This window comes from Oncorhynchus clarkii, chromosome 13 (genome assembly GCF_045791955.1).
Source record: "Oncorhynchus clarkii lewisi isolate Uvic-CL-2024 chromosome 13, UVic_Ocla_1.0, whole genome shotgun sequence".
NCBI classification, from domain to species: Eukaryota; Metazoa; Chordata; class Actinopteri; order Salmoniformes; family Salmonidae; genus Oncorhynchus; species Oncorhynchus clarkii.
The window spans coordinates 54,396,513-54,414,216 of NC_092159.1; the positions used below are offsets into that span (position 1 = coordinate 54,396,513).

At 42.2% G+C, this 17,704-nt stretch overlaps 3 protein-coding genes across 4 annotated transcripts; 2 read left to right on the top strand and 1 right to left on the bottom strand.

Annotated features, from left to right (window-relative positions):
- Positions 1–82: 82 nt before the first annotated feature.
- Positions 83–7,662, top strand: LOC139365092 (cytosolic Fe-S cluster assembly factor narfl-like). The gene is made up of 11 exons (XM_071102468.1): positions 83–181; positions 861–956; positions 1,285–1,428; positions 1,589–1,721; positions 1,843–1,977; positions 3,463–3,581; positions 5,286–5,415; positions 5,538–5,610; positions 5,819–5,956; positions 6,288–6,445; positions 6,777–7,662. The coding sequence occupies exons 1-11, from the start codon at positions 116–118 to the stop codon at positions 7,016–7,018; spliced, it is 1,434 nt and encodes a 477-aa protein (XP_070958569.1). The 5' UTR covers positions 83–115; the 3' UTR covers positions 7,019–7,662.
- Positions 7,663–9,157: 1,495 nt separating this feature from the next.
- On the bottom strand, positions 9,158–14,459 carry LOC139365093 (hydroxyacylglutathione hydrolase, mitochondrial). Of its 2 annotated transcripts, none has more exons than XM_071102469.1 (9): positions 14,328–14,459; positions 13,426–13,616; positions 13,263–13,327; positions 12,994–13,111; positions 12,792–12,900; positions 10,911–11,014; positions 10,583–10,684; positions 9,974–10,053; positions 9,158–9,754 (listed from the first exon to the last, which is right to left on the bottom strand). In XM_071102469.1, exons 1-9 carry the CDS (start codon positions 14,398–14,400, stop codon positions 9,655–9,657), a joined length of 942 nt encoding a protein of 313 aa, XP_070958570.1. In that variant the 5' UTR covers positions 14,401–14,459; the 3' UTR covers positions 9,158–9,654. The 2 variants fall into 2 exon arrangements, with proteins under 2 accessions (XP_070958570.1, XP_070958571.1); XM_071102470.1 differs by lacking the exon at positions 14,328–14,459 and adding an exon at positions 13,775–14,031.
- Positions 14,454–16,119, top strand: LOC139365094 (oxaloacetate tautomerase FAHD1, mitochondrial-like). Its single transcript, XM_071102471.1, has 2 exons — positions 14,454–14,606; positions 14,763–16,119. The coding sequence occupies exon 2, from the start codon at positions 14,853–14,855 to the stop codon at positions 15,507–15,509; it is 657 nt and encodes a 218-aa protein (XP_070958572.1). The 5' UTR covers positions 14,454–14,606; positions 14,763–14,852; the 3' UTR covers positions 15,510–16,119.
- Positions 16,120–17,704: the final 1,585 nt, after the last annotated feature.

Genomic DNA, 17,704 nt, shown 5'->3' on the forward strand with positions numbered 1-17,704 from the left:
ACTGTTTAAAAATACCAAGTATCAAATCTGGTTGGTATGAGAGAAGCACATTCTCTGACGAAACATCTTTACGACACTCAAAGTAAACACAAACTGCTTTACAGCAGCACTAAACATGGTGTCCCAATTTAGCGGTGTTTTGCAGTTGACAGATCTAGATGATTTTATCACTCCTTCCCAGGTAAATAACACTTAACCATACAACAATCATGTTATTAAACACGTTTTACATAATTTTAGCATAGGTACAATGTGGTTATTTTAATGTTAATGACTCACTGGTCGCCACTCTCAGTAGCTAGTTAGCTAGCTAGCTACTGTAGTTAGCTAACCTCTAAAGTACTGGCTAGCTGTCAAATAGAGTATGATCTGTCCAACTCCAAATGCGTATATTGTGTTATTGGCATTGCTGTGTAAATTGATTGAAGCAATGGTGGTTTTCAATTGAACCCGCTTTTGTTCTTTTTTTAACCTAGTTAACTCGTAGCGGATGCTGGTGGGGGAGCTTTAGGAGAACGGGCTCATTGTAATGACTGGAATGAGATCATTAGAATGGATTCAGAGATGTTGTTTCCTTCCAGCCTCCTCTACTACCTAGTTGCTTTGCGCTCTCGCTAGGTCATCGAAATGACATGTGACTCATTTGACTAGCTAACGTTAACTAGTTCACTTCCTAGGTTGAATAACTTAGCCAAAGATGTCCACTTGTATCTGTCATCAGACACACCATTAGTTCCTTTTACTTTAATTTAATTGGTTCTTGTACTGTAAGCACGATGTGACTAAGCTAGCTAGTATTGTTTGTGATTGTACTTTCCCCCCTAAACTGATTGCTACTTGCTCCCCTTGTCCTTTCTTAGGAATGTGTGAAACCAGTCAAGGTGGAGAAGAAGCAAGGCCGATCTGTGGCTAAAATTCAAATAGAAGATGATGGGAGCTATTTCCAGGTTAAACAGGTGCGTATGCTTCAATGTTTCCCACATAGTGACCACAGCTGGAGCTGTGATGATGTTACATTGACTAACATGTCAACTGGCATGAGCCTACTTCACTGAGGGTGAATCTCAAAACGTTCTTGTTGCTCTTCTCATCTCTCCTTCACCTGAACTTGTTCTGAAGACACAGGATCGGTAAAAGCAATATGGCTGCCTTATGGGATTTGTTTTGTCAAGTACTTTCTCAAATTAATTTAAGCAGCAGATGCTACTTTTTGAGACAAACTTTTTCTTTCTCACTGTTAACCTACAGTACAATATTACTCCAACTTGTTCTTTGTGTCTCCAGGATGGTGGAAAGCAGAAGCTGGAGAAAGCTAAGATCACTCTGAATGACTGCCTGGCCTGCAGTGGCTGCATCACCTCAGCTGAGAGTGTCCTTATCACACAGCAGAGTCATGAAGAGATTTACAGGGTGCTACGCAGCAACAAGGTAGTGTGTGTGTGTGTGTGTGTGTGTGTGTGTGTTGGCATCCATCTGAAGACCCACAAACAGGACCCACCAGTCATACTCAACCCAGCGTGTTTAGTGATGATGATGGTGTCTGTATCTGTCTCCTCTGTGTGTAACTAGTCTCCCTTCATCTCCCCAGCAGGCAGGTGTAGCAGAGCAGAAGGTGGTGGTGGTGTCTGTGTCCCCACAGTCCAGAGCCTCCCTGGCAGCACGCTACGGCCTGAGCAGCAGTGAGGCAGGCAGGAGGCTCACCGCCTTCTTCAAGGGTCTGGGTGAGTGCGAAGGTTAAAAGATAAACCTTTGTGTATCTGTGTAATATAGGACATCGGTTTATCTGACACATTAGTGAGATACATTATATTTAGATAAAATATACTGACTGTTGTGTTTCAGGGGTTCACCACGTGTTTGACACCAGCTTCAGCAGGACCTTCAGCCTGTTGGAGAGTCAGAGAGAGTTTGTGGAGCGGTTCCATCGGAAGGAGCAAGACAAGCAGGCCCTGCCCATGCTGGCCTCTGCCTGCCCAGGTAACCAGCTGTACCTCAACACCTTAACTAGCCCCTGATTATCTCCAGGTCAGAATCCTTCCAATAGAACTTCAGAAACCAGGGCCCAATTTCACAAAGTTCATCAGATTAGAAGTGGTGGGTACTTCTATTTGTCCTGTTTCACACATGTACAAGTGTGTTTTAATTTGAAATTTGTTTTTTGCATATCCCAACTCCCTCCGAGACACCCTAGGAGAGTGGGGTCACGGCCAGAAGAGGGAATAAGAGGGGGGACAGATCATCTCCTACTCTGACACACTTTATAAATATAGGCCCTGGTCTCTTCCAGGTCCAGTAATAATACAGGCTTGTCTTCAGGTCCTGTAATAATACAGGCTTGTCTTCAGGTCAATTAATAATACAGGCTTGTGTTGTCTTCAGGCCCTGTAATAATACAGGCTTGTGTTGTCTTCAGGTTCATTAATAATACAGGCTTGTGTTGTCTTCAGGCCCTGTAATAATACAGGCTTGTGTTGTCTTCAGGCCCTGTAATAATACAGGCTTGTGCTGTCTTCAGGCCCTGTAATAATACAGGCTTGTGTTGTCTTCAGGCCCTGTAATAATACAGGCTTGTGTTGTCTTCAGGCCCTGTAATAATACAGGCTTGTGTTGTCTTCAGGCCCTGTAATAATACAGGCTTGTGTTGTCTTCAGGCCCTGTAATAATACAGGCTTGTGTTGTCTTCAGGCCCTGTAATAATACAGGCTTGTGTTGTCTTCAGGCCCTGTAACAATACAGGCTTGTGTTGTCTTCAGGCCCTGTAATAATACAGGCTTGTGTTGTCTTCAGGCCCTGTAATAATACAGGCTTGTGCTGTCTTCAGGTCCATTAATAATACAGGCTTGTGCTGTCTTCAGGTTCATTAATAATACAGGCTTGTGTTGTCTTCAGGCCCTGTAATAATACAGGCGTGTGCTGTCTTCAGGCCCTGTAATAATACAGGCTTGTGTTGTCTTCAGGCCCTGTAATAATACAGGCTTGTGCTGTCTTCAGGCCCTGTAATAATACAGGCTTGTCTTCAGGTCCTGTAATAAAACAGGCTTGTGTTGTCTTCAGGCCCTGTAATAATACAGGCTTGTGTTGTCTTCAGGCCCTGTAATAATACAGGCTTGTGTTGTCTTCAGGCCCTGTAATAATACAGGCTTGTGTTGTCTTCGGGCCCTGTAATAATACAGGCTTGTGTTGTCTTCGGGCCCTGTAATAATACAGGCTTGCGTTGTCTTCGGGCCCTGTAATAATACAGGCTTGTGTTGTCTTCAGGCCCTGTAATAATACAGGCTTGTGTTGTCTTCAGGCCCTGTAATAATACAGGCTTGTGTTGTCTTCAGGCCCTGTAATAATACAGGCTTGTGTTGTCTTCAGGCCCTGTAATAATACAGGCTTGTGTTGTCTTCAGGCCCTGTAATAATACAGGCTTGTGTTGTCTTCAGGCCCTGTAATAATACAGGCTTGTGTTGTCTTCAGGTTGGATCTGCTATGCAGAGAAAACCCATGGAGAGTTCATCCTGCCCTACGTCAGCTCCACCCGCTCCCCACAGCAGATGATGGGCTCTCTGGTGAAGGGCTTCTTCGCTGGCCAGCAGGTTGGTCGGGGCTCATTGACACTAGAGTCCTGCATAGGTCTGTTTTTTGGAGCTGCACCCACCCCGCTCCAGCCACATAAATTCTGAGCCTACCCGACATCAAGAGAGATCTTTCTGTGCAATCCGACCGAGCCGCATAAAATTGTTCTGCGAGTTGATCCGTCAACCCTGCCAAATAACATCTATTTATTTAGTGTTTGTGACTCCTGTGTAGTAGGCTAATATTCTTCTTCCCTGCATGAATGAATTTGTCTGCATGTCTATTCAACATGAATTAAGAACCATATATATTTTTTCTTCACTATGCCTATGCAATGCGTCACATTGACAACTCAAATTGCTTTGTAAAAAGGAGCCTTCCAATTAACCTTCTTACCTCATGAAAGCCTGTAGAGCCTGTAGCCGACATAACGAAACAAGACCTTTACATTCAATATTGTTTAGATAATCAAATAATTGAATTGAAACTTAAAGGGATTCCCTGGTACTTGTATACTTTGTAGCCAGTAGTTCTGAAAGTAGCATCCACGAGCTAAAAGTGGTCCCCGATAATGGTGTACTACATCACATATTTGCAGATATGTGCTCCATGTCATTGCTCTCTCTCTTGCTCTGCTGTGTGTGATTCTTGCTAGTTGTCTCTCAAATAGCGATGGGCTGGAACTTGAATTGCTAGGGGGCTGGCCCATGTGGGGGAAGTTAGGGAAAATGGCACACCACATCTTACAGAAAACAGTCGCTTTTAAACTAGGGATTTTGTGGTTAATTGAGGTAAGACAGTAATTCTGCTCATAGATTAGCCGTATATAAACTACACATTGACACATCCAGCCCAAAGCGGGAGGTTTAAAAAATAGTGACAAGTCACTAAAGTACTTATTCCCAGAATAACTTATTTACTAGGCTGCACTTTTACCAGCAGCACTGGTTTAAATGTTATATGTCCTGCGTACGGTCTACATGTACGAAAGCCTGAATTAACACAATCATCCACTAATAATGACCTGAATTATCATAAACATAAACACATACCTGCTTGCTCTTTTTGCAGGCTGTGCATCCATCTAGCGAGTTGTTGACCGTGTCCATAATGACTTGCGCAGCAGCTGTTTCCACGATTGTGTATTCCTCCATCATCACTTTTCTTTCTTTGTCCTGTTACTTTAGCCATTTTCACATGGAGAGAGGCTAGCCAGGGAGAGTCAACTTGGCAATGTATTCTTACGTGGGGGAAGGGAACATAAGCTCTACATATGGACAAATAAAAATGTTTCAGCACAACACAAATAATGGACAGTTCCCTGCTGGTAGCCTTCTATGTCTGCCTCACCGCTCACAGAATGGAATTCACATAATGCAAAACGACCAGCTCCTGGGTTTGTAAAAAAAAAAAGTGTTTTCTTGATTTAAAAAGCTTCTGACCTGCAATATAATTGTTCTGAACCGGAAGCCCCCCAATAATTCCGCCAGCTGATGATGCAGGAGTCTGACATTCAGCGATGAAGACTGCAGGGTTAAATATCTAGATGTTAGTTTTGGAATAGACTAAATGGAGTCAGGGGATCTAGATCAGAGATGGAGAGTAACGTTTAATAGATGATAAGAATTTGTGTTCATTTTGGATGATGATTCCATCATGTCTGTATAGTAGGATGAGATCTTCTAAGAGATATGACTAACAGGTGTGTGTTGTTGTTGTTGCAGGGCTTGAACCCACAGCAGATCTACCATGTGACTGTGATGCCCTGCTATGATAAGAAACTGGAGGCCTCCAGGCCTGACTTCTACCTGGAGGAGGCTGACACCAGAGAGGTGGACTGTGTCATCACTTCAGGTAGGGAGGACATGAAACCACTATGGCAGATAGTATTCAAAGTGTCTGTGTGTGTTTTCTGTTTTGAATCACATTTTTAAATGTACATTTGCTGATGTCTGTTTCTGTTTATTTCATGACAGGAGAAGTTCTGAAGATGCTAGAGGAAGAGAAAGTGTTGCTCAGCGATGTGGAGCCAGCCCCATTAGATACAATGTAAGGGTTTGAACCTCATCTTTTACCTATAAATTAATACATACGTGTGTGTCAGGAGAACTCCAGAAGGTGTGTGTGTGTGTGTGTGTGTGTGTGTGTGTGTGTGTGTGTGTGTGTGTGTGTGTGTGCGTGCACGTGTGTGTGCATGCAGCGTGCGTCAGAAGAACTCTACACTTGCTGATGTGTGCATGCACTTGTGTCCCTGCAGGTTCAGCAGTGTGTGTGGTGATGAGTTGCTGGGCCATGCAGGGAGCGGTTCAGGAGGATACCTCCATCACGTGTTCACACACGCTGCCAGACAGCTGTTTGGAGAGGAGGTGAAGGAGCTCACCTACAAGACACTCAAGTAAGTCAGTCTGGCCCTGCAGTATTAAAGCCCTGTTAGGAGCTCACCTCTGCTAATTGGTTAGCTTTCACTTAATTGTGTCAACTGTGAAATAGTGCAGGCAAAATACTCAGTCTCTCTTCATTTCCATGAGATGTGTAGGGAAGTCTGTCTCTGCTTCCTATCAGCCATGGATGTATAGATTTGTTGAGAAGAATAACCCTGAGATTAGAGCATGTTTAAGAAACAGCGTTTCTGATTGGACAAATCCAAGTTGACCTTCCCTGTTTCAGTCTGATTTCTTGTATTTGGTGCCTAATGAACACAACCCTGATTAACCTGTCCCCTTTAGGAACAAGGACTTCCAGGAGGTGACCCTGGAAAGGGACGGTGTGGTCGTGCTGCGTTTCGCCACAACCTACGGTTTCCGCAACATCCAGAACCTGGTGCAGAAACTCAAGAGGGGAAAGTCACCCTACCACTTCGTAGAGGTCATGGCCTGTCCGTCAGGTGAGGAAAGAGGAGGCTTTGTTTGTTGGTTTACATTTGCGTTTAATATAAACACAAGATACTATATACAAATGCATGTTTTTTTTCATCCCACATTCAAGTGGGTGGAATTGAATTATGTCTCGTCCATTGATTTTTTTACTGCTATGGTTGAAGTCTTTATTCTACATCTGCACAGAAGCTACCACAGGCAGCAGCTAGTGTTAGAAAGCACACTGCGTGAATTCCCCTGGGGAATGTCTCCTGTTTGTAATTCATTTTTTTGGTTCAAGTCAAATTGAACTTGTAAAACCAGTTGTGTGTTGTGTTTCCTCACTGTGTGTGTATACAGGTTGTCTGAATGGGGGAGGCCAGGTGAAGCCCTTACCAGAGCAGAACAACAAGGAGTTGCTGCAGCAGGTGGAGGATCTGTACAAGGAGGAGCGCCCTCTAGTGCCAGAGGAGGACCAGCACGTGGCAGAGCTTTACCAGTCCTGGCTACAGAGTGTAGGAGAGGAGAGAGCCAGGGAGCTGCTGCACACACAGTACCATGCAGTGGACAAGGCCACCAACGGACTCCTTGTCAAATGGTGAAGAAGAGGGTGAAAGGATGTTGAAGGGTTTCTGTAAGTGAATGGTCTGTCCTCAAGTGTCAGGGTGCATCTCAATAGTCTAAAGTAGCCCTCTCTGTTTCATCTCCATTGAGTTTAACACAGGTTAGGTGGAAGCAACATGGCCGGTTCTTGTTGGGTATTTTCTGTCACCTGTCTTAGTTCTTTAATATCAGTAGAAATAAAGAAAAAGGCATGATGCACATACATTTTGTCTATTGAGATGCATCCCTATTCTAGGATTATTTGAACCATTTGAGTGAAATCACACAACTTGACCTTGGGTTAATGTTTATGCTCCATATGTACTGGATGCCTGAATGTAGCACTTTCCTTCACCGTCTCTGTGTCTCTCTCCTCTACCGTCTCTTTGTCTCTCTCCTCTACAGTCTCTTTGTCTCTCTCCTCTACCGTCTCTTTGTCTCTCTCCTCTACCATCTCTTTGTCTCTCTCCTCTACCATCTCTTTGTCTCTCTCCTCTACCGTCTCTTTGTCTCTCTCCTCTCTCTCTGCTTTTAAGAACCCCTCATTTCTTTTCTCTGTCTATCCATCCCTCTATCCTTCTGTCTGTGCTTAAAGGACTGTCTGTCAGATCAAATAGAGCATTATCGCCAAGTGCTTAATTACTGTGGGGGCCTGTCATTTATTTATTTGAAAATAAAAGAGAGCCGCACACTCTAGGAGCTCAGATGCAAAAATTTGGTGAAGACAGCTTGGTTGGTAATTCAATTTTTTGCATCTGAGCTCCTAGAGTGTGCGGCTCTTTCATTTTCAGGTTTTCTACTCCGCTAGCCAGCACCTAGCCAGCACCTTGCCTAAATAGGTGTGTGTTTATTTTTCTTCTAGATCTGTCATTTATTTATACCAACATAAAGCCTGTATACATTCAGGCTATAGATTGTATACGCACAAGCTAATTCATACCAGACCACTGGTATGGTTGGGATAATTATTACTACATTTAAGTGTGCACTAATTATGAATACAGCAGCAAATTCTGTTATTTCTCTTGTATGCACTGAAAAGGATTTGGACCCTTGAAATGTTTTCTGATGGAATTCTAAAGAAATATTTTAGTTTAAATGTATATCATTTCTGCCTTATTTATAATACATCTATGATACATATTTTGCATATTAAAATGTTAGTGTAACTTTCAAGTACGTTATTCACCATGTACCAGCAGTCATTGATATACATACTGACACGATACTAAGGAACAGTTTTAGCTGTAGAAATAAGCATACACTTTCAATATTTACATTCATGTTTTCAGTGTTTTCTTCCTTTGTATGGCATGGTGAGAACGAGGCACATACCTTCATACGGTATGCTGTCAGTTAAGCAGCTAGGTTCAACCATTTAATATGGACTAAGTAATATTAGCAATGTCAAAATATATTGCTTATATATTAAACTAAATGTTTAGCAGCTCTTTTGTTATAGATGTGAATGTTAATACAGAATGTCAAGCAAACATCACCGTTTTACCCTAAGAATTCTGCAAGCGGGTAATAGTCATTAGGGAAATGAATCTCTCACAAATATGAAATTAATTGTTAGGCCAACAATAGAAAGAATCTGCTTTATTGCTTTTTCTGTGAAGGAGACAATGGAGCTTTTAGTAAGACCTATGTATCACTAACTTCACATTGGCACTCAAAGCCTGATATGTGTGTATGTATATATATATATGGAGCTTTTAGTAAGACCTATGCATCACGAACTTCACATTGGCACTCAAAGCCTGATATGTGTGTATGTATATATATATATGGAGCTTTTAGTAAGACCTATGTATCACTAACTTCACATTGGCACTCAAAGCCTGATATGTGTGTATGTATATATATATATGGAGCTTTTAGTAAGACCTATGTATCACTAACTTCACATTGGCACTCAAAGCCTGATATGTGTGTATATATATATATGGAGCTTTTGATTAACAAAGAGCATAAGTTGTCTTATTTTCTATAGTATGAGAGATGTTTGGAAGCGCTTCAGTCTTGATTTTCTAAATGTCCAGCAATCACACTAAAGTAGCCCTGGCTTCTCTAAAGGGACTATACCCCAAACCTCGGAAATATTGTTGAGTGAATATACCATATTAAAATAATAAAACACTTGATAAGAAACCTTTATACAGAGACAAAAAGTCTAAATTAATTTACAAACATTGCACATTAAGACAATCTACTTATTCAACCTTCACCCTGCTCTTTATAGTTTGGTTTTGCTTCTGCAGATAAGAATTGTTGGGGTTTATTAAAATATTATTTTTCACATTACAGAATATCAATACTGTATTTACTCTACATCAAACTGTACATTTCAGTAGATTCTTGAATCAATCTTCTGCAATACATATCAAATTGTATTCTGTAAATCCAGTTCATACTCCCATCTCTAGTCTTCCTCGTGACGAGACTACAATGTTTTGCTTGATGCTTGCATTAGGTCTACAAGCTAATGTACAGAATGTTGAAATGTAGTAAATACAGTATTTTATGTAGTGAATGAAACAGGTAGGAAATATTTTGCCATAGTTGTTAGTAACAAGTCCAGTGCACTGGTACGCATGTAGTGGAACGGATTTCACTAGACTCCATTCTGCAGTCAGTCCTTGGGGACCCGGAAGCCATCTTTCTCCTTACGGAGACTCCTCATGGTTTCAACAGGGTCATTCTGCCCAGCATGCTCTTGCACAGACTTCTCTCTGGAATAGAAAGGAAAGAATGTCACTTCAATTATTTCACTACATACAGAGTGAGCATTGGCACTTTAATTTCCATGCTAAAAATCCTCTCCCTCGTCTTCCCCGCATTCCTCTATGACACAAAGCTCAAGAGGGCACTTGTGGATTGTCTGATGCTCGTATAAGAGATCAGTGCTGAGCAAGTGCTTTATAAAAATGTCCATCACTAGTTGTACTTACTTCACTCTCATAAAGGGGTTGAATTTGAATTCTTCAGCCACAGTGGAGGGGATGGTTGGTTCTCCATTACTGACTTTCTCCTACGGATTTAATAAAAAGCAGATTATACATTTTCTTGATTACATTAAAGATCACCATGGCCATGTGTTCACACACAATGTCCAATGCAGCTGTTTATCTCAATATAATTTCTGGGTAACAATTCAATAAATTAATGTGATTTTAATTGAAAACAATGGTCAAAAATAGCTTCTTAGCAAAAGGGAAATGTCTAAATATTTAGCTATGACTATCTTGGAGTGGTCTGAGTGGGAGGGGAAAACTGGACATTTGTTATTGGCAGAGAGGATTGGAACCCTTTCTTATTGGTCTATTAACCAATTTACCACATGGTGATTTCACCATGGAAGGCCAAAACTCCATCCTACCAAAAACAGCAGAAATTTCAGACAATCTTTTAAAAGCAGCTCTTACACTAAGGGCATTAATCATATATTTTTTTACAATTTCACAGTATTATTCCAACCTCAGTGAGGAAATGTATATAAAACCCAGGGAAATCATGTGTTTGACTGTACTGGGCCTTTAATGAAATGTATCAAGATATACCTTTGCCCATGCTAGTTTTTTCTTGATGACCTCGTTGTCGGGCTCCACATGTCGAGCGAACTTCAGATTGTTGATGGTGTACTCATGACCACAGTAAACACGCTGGAACACAAACACACTATTGTTCCCATCTGCTGTGTGACTGTCGTGTTAACACGACAGAGTTTGTCAGCACATGTGCTTGGTCACATATAATGTAATAATAACTGACCGTTTCTAACCTATAAAAGACAGACACTGAATAGTGTTAATCCAGTAGCTGTCATTACATGTAAAGAAAGTTATATGTAGAAGTTCATTTAACACAGTGTGATAGAGGTATATTTACTGTTTCAGGGGGCAGACGTCCCAGCACATCTATCAATGCCCTGTACATCTGTTCAGCTGTACCCTCAAAAAACTTCCCACAGCCAGCAACAAACAGTGTGTCCCCTAAACAGGAAGATAACAAGGGTCAAAGGGCTGCCATGAAAATCTGCTGATTTAATAATACCTAGATACCTAAGTAAACCTACAGTAGTTAACTCATGTTTAATGATCAGAACTGTTAAGAGATTGATGTCCCCTATGACTGGAACTGCATTACGACGGGTCTATTCAGACTTCAATAGAGTTCTCCTAGATTAAAAGAAAATTATATATCTATATGGACACTCCTCAAAATGTGTGTATTCGGCTATTTCAGCCACACCCATTGCTGACATGTGTATAAAAAAAGAGCACACCGCCATGCAATCTCCATAGACAAACATTGGCAGTAGAATGGACTTACTGAAGAGCTCAGTGACATTTAACATGGCACCGTCACAGGGTGCCACCTTTCCAACAAGTCAGTTTGTCAAATTGATTTCTTGCTAGTGCTGCCCCAGTCAACTGTATGTGCTGTTATTGTGAAGTGGAAACGTCCAGAAGCAACAACAGCTCCGCCGTGAAGTGGTAGGTAGACCACACAAGCTCACAGAACGGGACCACAGAGTAGCACATAAAAATTATCTGTAACACTCACTACCAAGTTCTTAACTGCCTCTGGAAGCAACGTCAACACAAGAACCGTTTGTCAGGCGCTTCATGAATCGGTTTCCATGGCCTAACAGCCACACACAAGCCTAAGATCACCATGTGCAATGCCAAGCATTGGCTGGAGTGGTGTAAAGCTCGTCGCCATTAGACTCTGGAGCTGTGGAAACGGGTTCTCTGGAGTGATGAATCACGCTTCACCATCTGGCAGTCCGACGGACAAATCTGGGTTTGGCGGATAACAGGAGAACGCTACCTGCCCTAATGCAGTGTCAACTGTAAAGTTCGGTGGAAGATAAATAATGGTGTGGGGCTGTTTCTCATGGTTCAGGCTAGGCCCCTTAGTTTCAGTGAAGGGAAATCGTAACACTACAGCATACAATAACATTCTAGACAATTAAATGCTTCCAACTTTGTAGCAACAGTTTGGGAAAGGCCCTTTCCTGTTCCAGCATGACAATGCCCCGTGCACAAAGAGGTCCATACAGAAATGGTTTGTCGAGACCGGTGTCAAAGACCTTGACTGGTCTGCAGAGCCGTGACTTCAACCCCATCGAACACCTTTGGGATGAATTGGAACGCTGGCCTCGTCGCCCAACATCAGTTCCCGACCTCACTAAGGCTCATGGCTGAATGGAAGCAAGTCCCCGCAACAATGTTCCCACATCTAGTGGAAAGCCTTACCAGAAGACTGGAGGCTGTTATAGCAACAAAAGGAGGACCAACTCCATATTAATGCCCATGATTTTGGAATGAGATTTGACGAGCAGGTGTCCACACACTTTTGGTCATGCAGTGTACCTCAGGAATGGCTGAACGAACCAATTTGGAAAGAATGTGGTTTTAGGATATAAAATATAAGGTCTGAGGTTAACACAGGCTTAGGAGATCTTATACGTTTTGTTCTATGAGAATATCAGTCAGTTAACATGACCTTTATGAATTATGAAGCCTTTATGTGCTGTTTTGATTACTAAATGCTTCAAAATTCACAAAGGGACATTAGCTGACAGATTATCTCACAGAACAAAACGTATAAGATCTCCTAAGCCTGTGTTTAACACAGTTCTTATTTTCGGCTTTTATCCAAAACCCCTTTTAATTTCTCATGGGCTTTAGCCAACATGCCATTACTATTGCTCTCTATTACAGTAGGTGATACAGTCAAATTGGAAAGATATCAGTAGCTTACCTGTGAAGACAGCTGGAGGCTCAGTGCTGTTGTCTTTGGTCACAAGGTAGCAAATGTGGCCAGTGGTGTGGCATGGCGTAAACAAACACTTGACTGTAAGTGAACCAACCTGGCAATGAAATAGACAGGTGTTTTGTTTTAGGTCTGTTATGGTTATTACATAGGTTATTCTGCTGGTAGTTACTCAGGTATAAGGCCTTACTTTGAACGTGTTGGAGTGTTTGACTTTCTTAGTGAGGGCATCCACCCGGTCATCTCCTCCGTACACAGTGAGACCAGGCACCAGCCTCACCATCTTCTCATTGCCTCCCGCATGGTCCCTGTAGAGAGAAGGAGACAACGCATGGTACATGGAAATCCTATAATGTCGGTATATCTAATCTCAGTGTTATTGGACTGCTCACAATGGTAATTTCGCTGAGTCATTTGCACTGAGTGATATTCAAAACAATGATTGACATCTGGACTTACCAATGGTGATGGGTAGTCAGAACTGTTGTAAGTCTCACACCGTGCTTTCTGATAGCTTCTACAACCTGAAGAGACAATCAAATGATTATAAAATGTATATACATCATATCCTACTGTTGATCCATCAAAACAAACCTACAGCAGGCTATATTTCATTTCATACCTTCACTGGTTCAACTGGGTCTATGATGGCAGCTTCCTTTGACTCCTCATCAATGAGAAGGTACATGTAGTTGTCAGTGAGGGCTGGCAGCAGTTCTACCTTCATGTCGCTCTGCTCCACCAGTAAAGACTTCCTTATCGGGATATCAGGAGCTTCCTTGTGTAGAAGGGCTGCTTGGACGTGCGCAGGGGCTACACAATATTTACAATTCATCACATTAGACATAACAGAACTCACTAACCAATTTGTCATCGTAAAAATATAAAATAGTTGCCATAATATTAACCAATCCATTTTCGTTGAAAAATACAGTTCACATACAGGGTAAACAGAAGGTAAACGTGCTTACAATGTACACAAGGGCTACGTGGTTCTTGGAGAACAGCCAAGTAAAGTTTAGCTATTGTAACCCTGTCAGAGAGAGCTTGTTCTCAATTTATTCAAGCTGTCATTCACATGAAAGTAAACAAGCCAGCCAAAGAACACAAAACCGAAGTACTATGGAGTAAGATCAGAATAATACATTAAAATAACTGGAATCCAATGGTTTGCAAATATTTCGATGCTGCCAAATTCTATGCGTAGCTAAGCCTTCAGTTCAGTCTGTGTGTGAGAGAATTGTAAGAGGAAATGCCAGACAAGGAAGGGGATGATGTAATAGCATCAGGGGCTTGCTAAGCGCTAATCAACACCAGTTAGCTAGCCCGGGACAGCTGCTTCAAAGATATATGGCTGCTTTGACAGTAGCTAGCTAGCATTTGAATATGCTGTGTAAATTACAAATATGAAAGCTAGCTAACCTTACGTTGGCGTGCCATCAGTGACAGTTCGTTTATAAACTTTCAGGGTTGTTATGTAGCTGTGTAAAGAACTTGAAAGATCGGGATGTGAGCGAAACATACCAATTTTATACGTTGCAGCGGCTCCAAGAACGCCAAGAGTGCAGGCACTCGCTACCAGTGACCTGTAAAACATAGCCAGCAACACTGTAGCTGTTTGCTAATATCGCAATCGCATGTACAGGAACCAAACTCGTTTGGTTTAAAGAAGAGTTCCGCCTTCTTTAACGTTGACCTCCACAGATACACCAATCGAATGCGAGGGGAGTAGCTCGTGAATATCAGCTGATAGGCTGGAGAAAGCGAACCCACGGAACCTTACGACGTCATATTTGTAATCAGGTTGAGTTTGTAATATATATGCACTGATTTAGCGTCATTGTAATATTTACATAATGCATTTATTTCGTATCGAAATATCTCATCTTTTTGAATTAACTTTTATTATGTAACACGTCAACTGTTTTTGTCCACTCTGGGATACCGTACGTTTGACAGGTTTGTTCAAGGAAGCTGCAGCGGGCAAAGGTCGTTTTGATGGTAAGAACTGCTTCGGAGCAGCTGTAGACTTGACAAGATTTCTTTACAATGACTTCACGAAATATATCTCGATTTTGGGAGTGGGGAAAGAAGATCATCTGTGTTGGGAGGAACTACGCCGACCATGCAAAAGAGCTAAATAACGTCGTCCCAACAGAGCCCGTGTTGTTCCTGAAGACTCCATCTGCATATCTGACAGAGGGCTCACCTATCCTCATTCCCAAATACTCCAACAGTGTACACCATGAAATCGAGTTGGGGGTGGTCATCGGGAAAGGAGGCACCGCTATCCCCCAATCCTCCGCGATGCAACACGTCGCAGGGTACGCCCTGTGTTTGGATATGACAGCTCGGGACGTCCAGGATGACTGCAAGTCTAAAGGTCTTCCGTGGACTCTGGCCAAAGCGTTCAACACATCTTGTCCCGTCAGTGAATTCATCCCCAAAGAGCGGATACCCGACCCGGGAAACGTGAAGATCTGGCTCAATGTGAACGGCCAGATGCGCCAGAATGGCTGCACCTCTCAGATGATTTTCTCCATTCCCTTTCTCATCAGCTACATCAGTGAGATCATCACCTTAGAAGAGGGGGATCTGATTCTCACAGGGACTCCCAAGGGTGTATCCGCTGTGCAGGTGCACGATGAACTACATGCTGGCATAGATGATGTTGTCAGCATGACTTTTAAAGTTGGCAGACTTTGACAGATCATTAGCAAACTCTTAAAATCTGTGTTTTATGGTACATTTCTGTAATTTGCTTTTAATCCGAGCAGAGAGCTGGATGAAATGTATGGAATTACACTGGAGTCATTAGGCAGGCCTATTTCATGCAGAATGCACACTGATCAAGTACATTGTTGCATTTCTGAAACCAGCAGAGGGCAGTGCTTACTCAAAGATTCTAATACAGAATTACAATGTAGCCTATTAGACTAAAAAAATGCATTGATTTTACAATTGGAAATATGAGTCTTGTTTTGAATTTCTGGTCCAGTAGATTTCACTAAATCAGATGCTCAACAAGTGGGCCAGGTGCTGATCTTAATCTTATCCTGACCTATTGTTGTTTTCTGCTCTAGACAACAGCCTCTGCCACAGCACATCACTGTGATCACAGTTAGAATGTTCGCCTTAAAAAATCTTGTCTTTTTCTCCTGTTTGTGAGGAACATTGCCCATGGCATTTTGAACTCCTGTCTACTCTACTATGAATAGGAAAAACAATCAGGGGATTTTTCTCTTACAGATCCAATCCTCTTCAAAGCCAAATCAGCCTGAAGAAATAGTCACATTAAACATTTACAGCCTGTTAATTTATATTGGCGTGCCTTTTATCATCTCCAACATTTCACAGATGAAATTGAGTCTCCACTACAGTGTCACAGATGAGTGATGTTTGAGACATGACTTATTGAGGGAGTTTAGGGAGGTTTTTGCTCTAGTTGTGTTGTGGGCCTGCTGCATGTTATCCCATTATAACAGTGGAGAGGAGACTGTCTTCATCCACTGGCTTTATGAGACAGCATATTACACCTGTGTTTTTTTGGAAGTGATCAGAGTATCAGACTTCTGGCCAGAGGTAACTCCTTGTCACCCTCCATCTCCATGTGTCCACCATAGTGGCTAGTTGATATTGATATCGGAGCCAGCAAAGCTTGATTCGGGTCGGCAGGGTAGTGTGAAAATGGTATGATTTTTTTCAACCTACAACAACTCTCAACTGGAATGTTTCTTGTCATAGGATCAAACAAGCCTTTTCATTTGGCTTCTTTCCAGGAAAGGACTCCAGATTTTCAGGCTTGTGTAACTTCTGTCTGACTTGATTACAGTCCGTCATTTCTCAGTTTCTCAAATCCACAGTCAAATGTATCTTCTCATCTGTAACTGGCTCGCGCTGTGCGGCTCAACCGTTGTCTATAATGGCGGTAAATAAGGGCAGCTTAGGTCTGCCAGCTCTGCCCTCTCCGTAACCACGTTCTTCCAGGGGTTTTAACATCTGTTCCAGGTTGAATTACACTTCTCCCACAGGCCTCTGCTATTAGGATCAATCACAGTCTCAGCCTGTCTCTCCGTGTAACCTGAGTCTGTGTGTAGTATACACCATCATCATCCCACACCTCAAGAGGCATTCTATCACCCAGCCTCACAACTATATGTCCCAGCAGCCTCCAGGGGACTAGGGTTATGTCCAACTTGTTCATCATCATGGCAACTATGAAAGGTTCCGTTTTAATATGTCTTCAGAATCTCACTGTAGCTGTAACTGTACCCAACTATCGTCTATGATACAGTCTGGTGAACTATGATTGGGTCATAGCATATGCATATAGGTTATAGCATATGCATGTGTACTCTTTCAGGTGCTCCTTTTTACGAGATATGATTATCGTCATCTTAGCTTATATGTGTCTGTGGGTATTATCCTCTAGTCTCCTCTCTTAGGCTTGAACAATAGGTTCAAAGCCAAGTGTGGAGCCATGGTTTAGCATTCAGCACAGTGAAATGGCATGTTGTCATCGAGCGAGAGGCCTGAGAAGGTACACTTAACATTCTCAGGGAGTGGATTACCTGCAGTTAGACCACAGCGTGTCTTCAAACCAACCCAACACTCACACACTGACAGTAACAATGATGTCATTCATTGCAGGGCATCAAGCCAGTGGGGTAAAACATGAGCCAAAGAGTGAAGTCGCTCTTTGAAGAAAGGGAATCCCATTGTGAAAAGAAAACACATCATTATTTCTTTTGAGTGGGGAAACAAAAGCAATTCTGCTGTAGGGTATAGCTTTTGCATTTCTACACAAAAATAAGCCCCAAGTTAACATGACCAAATACTGACACTCACTCACTCAGTCACACAAGAAAGGTATCAGTTACCATTTAATTTGTCTGAAATGC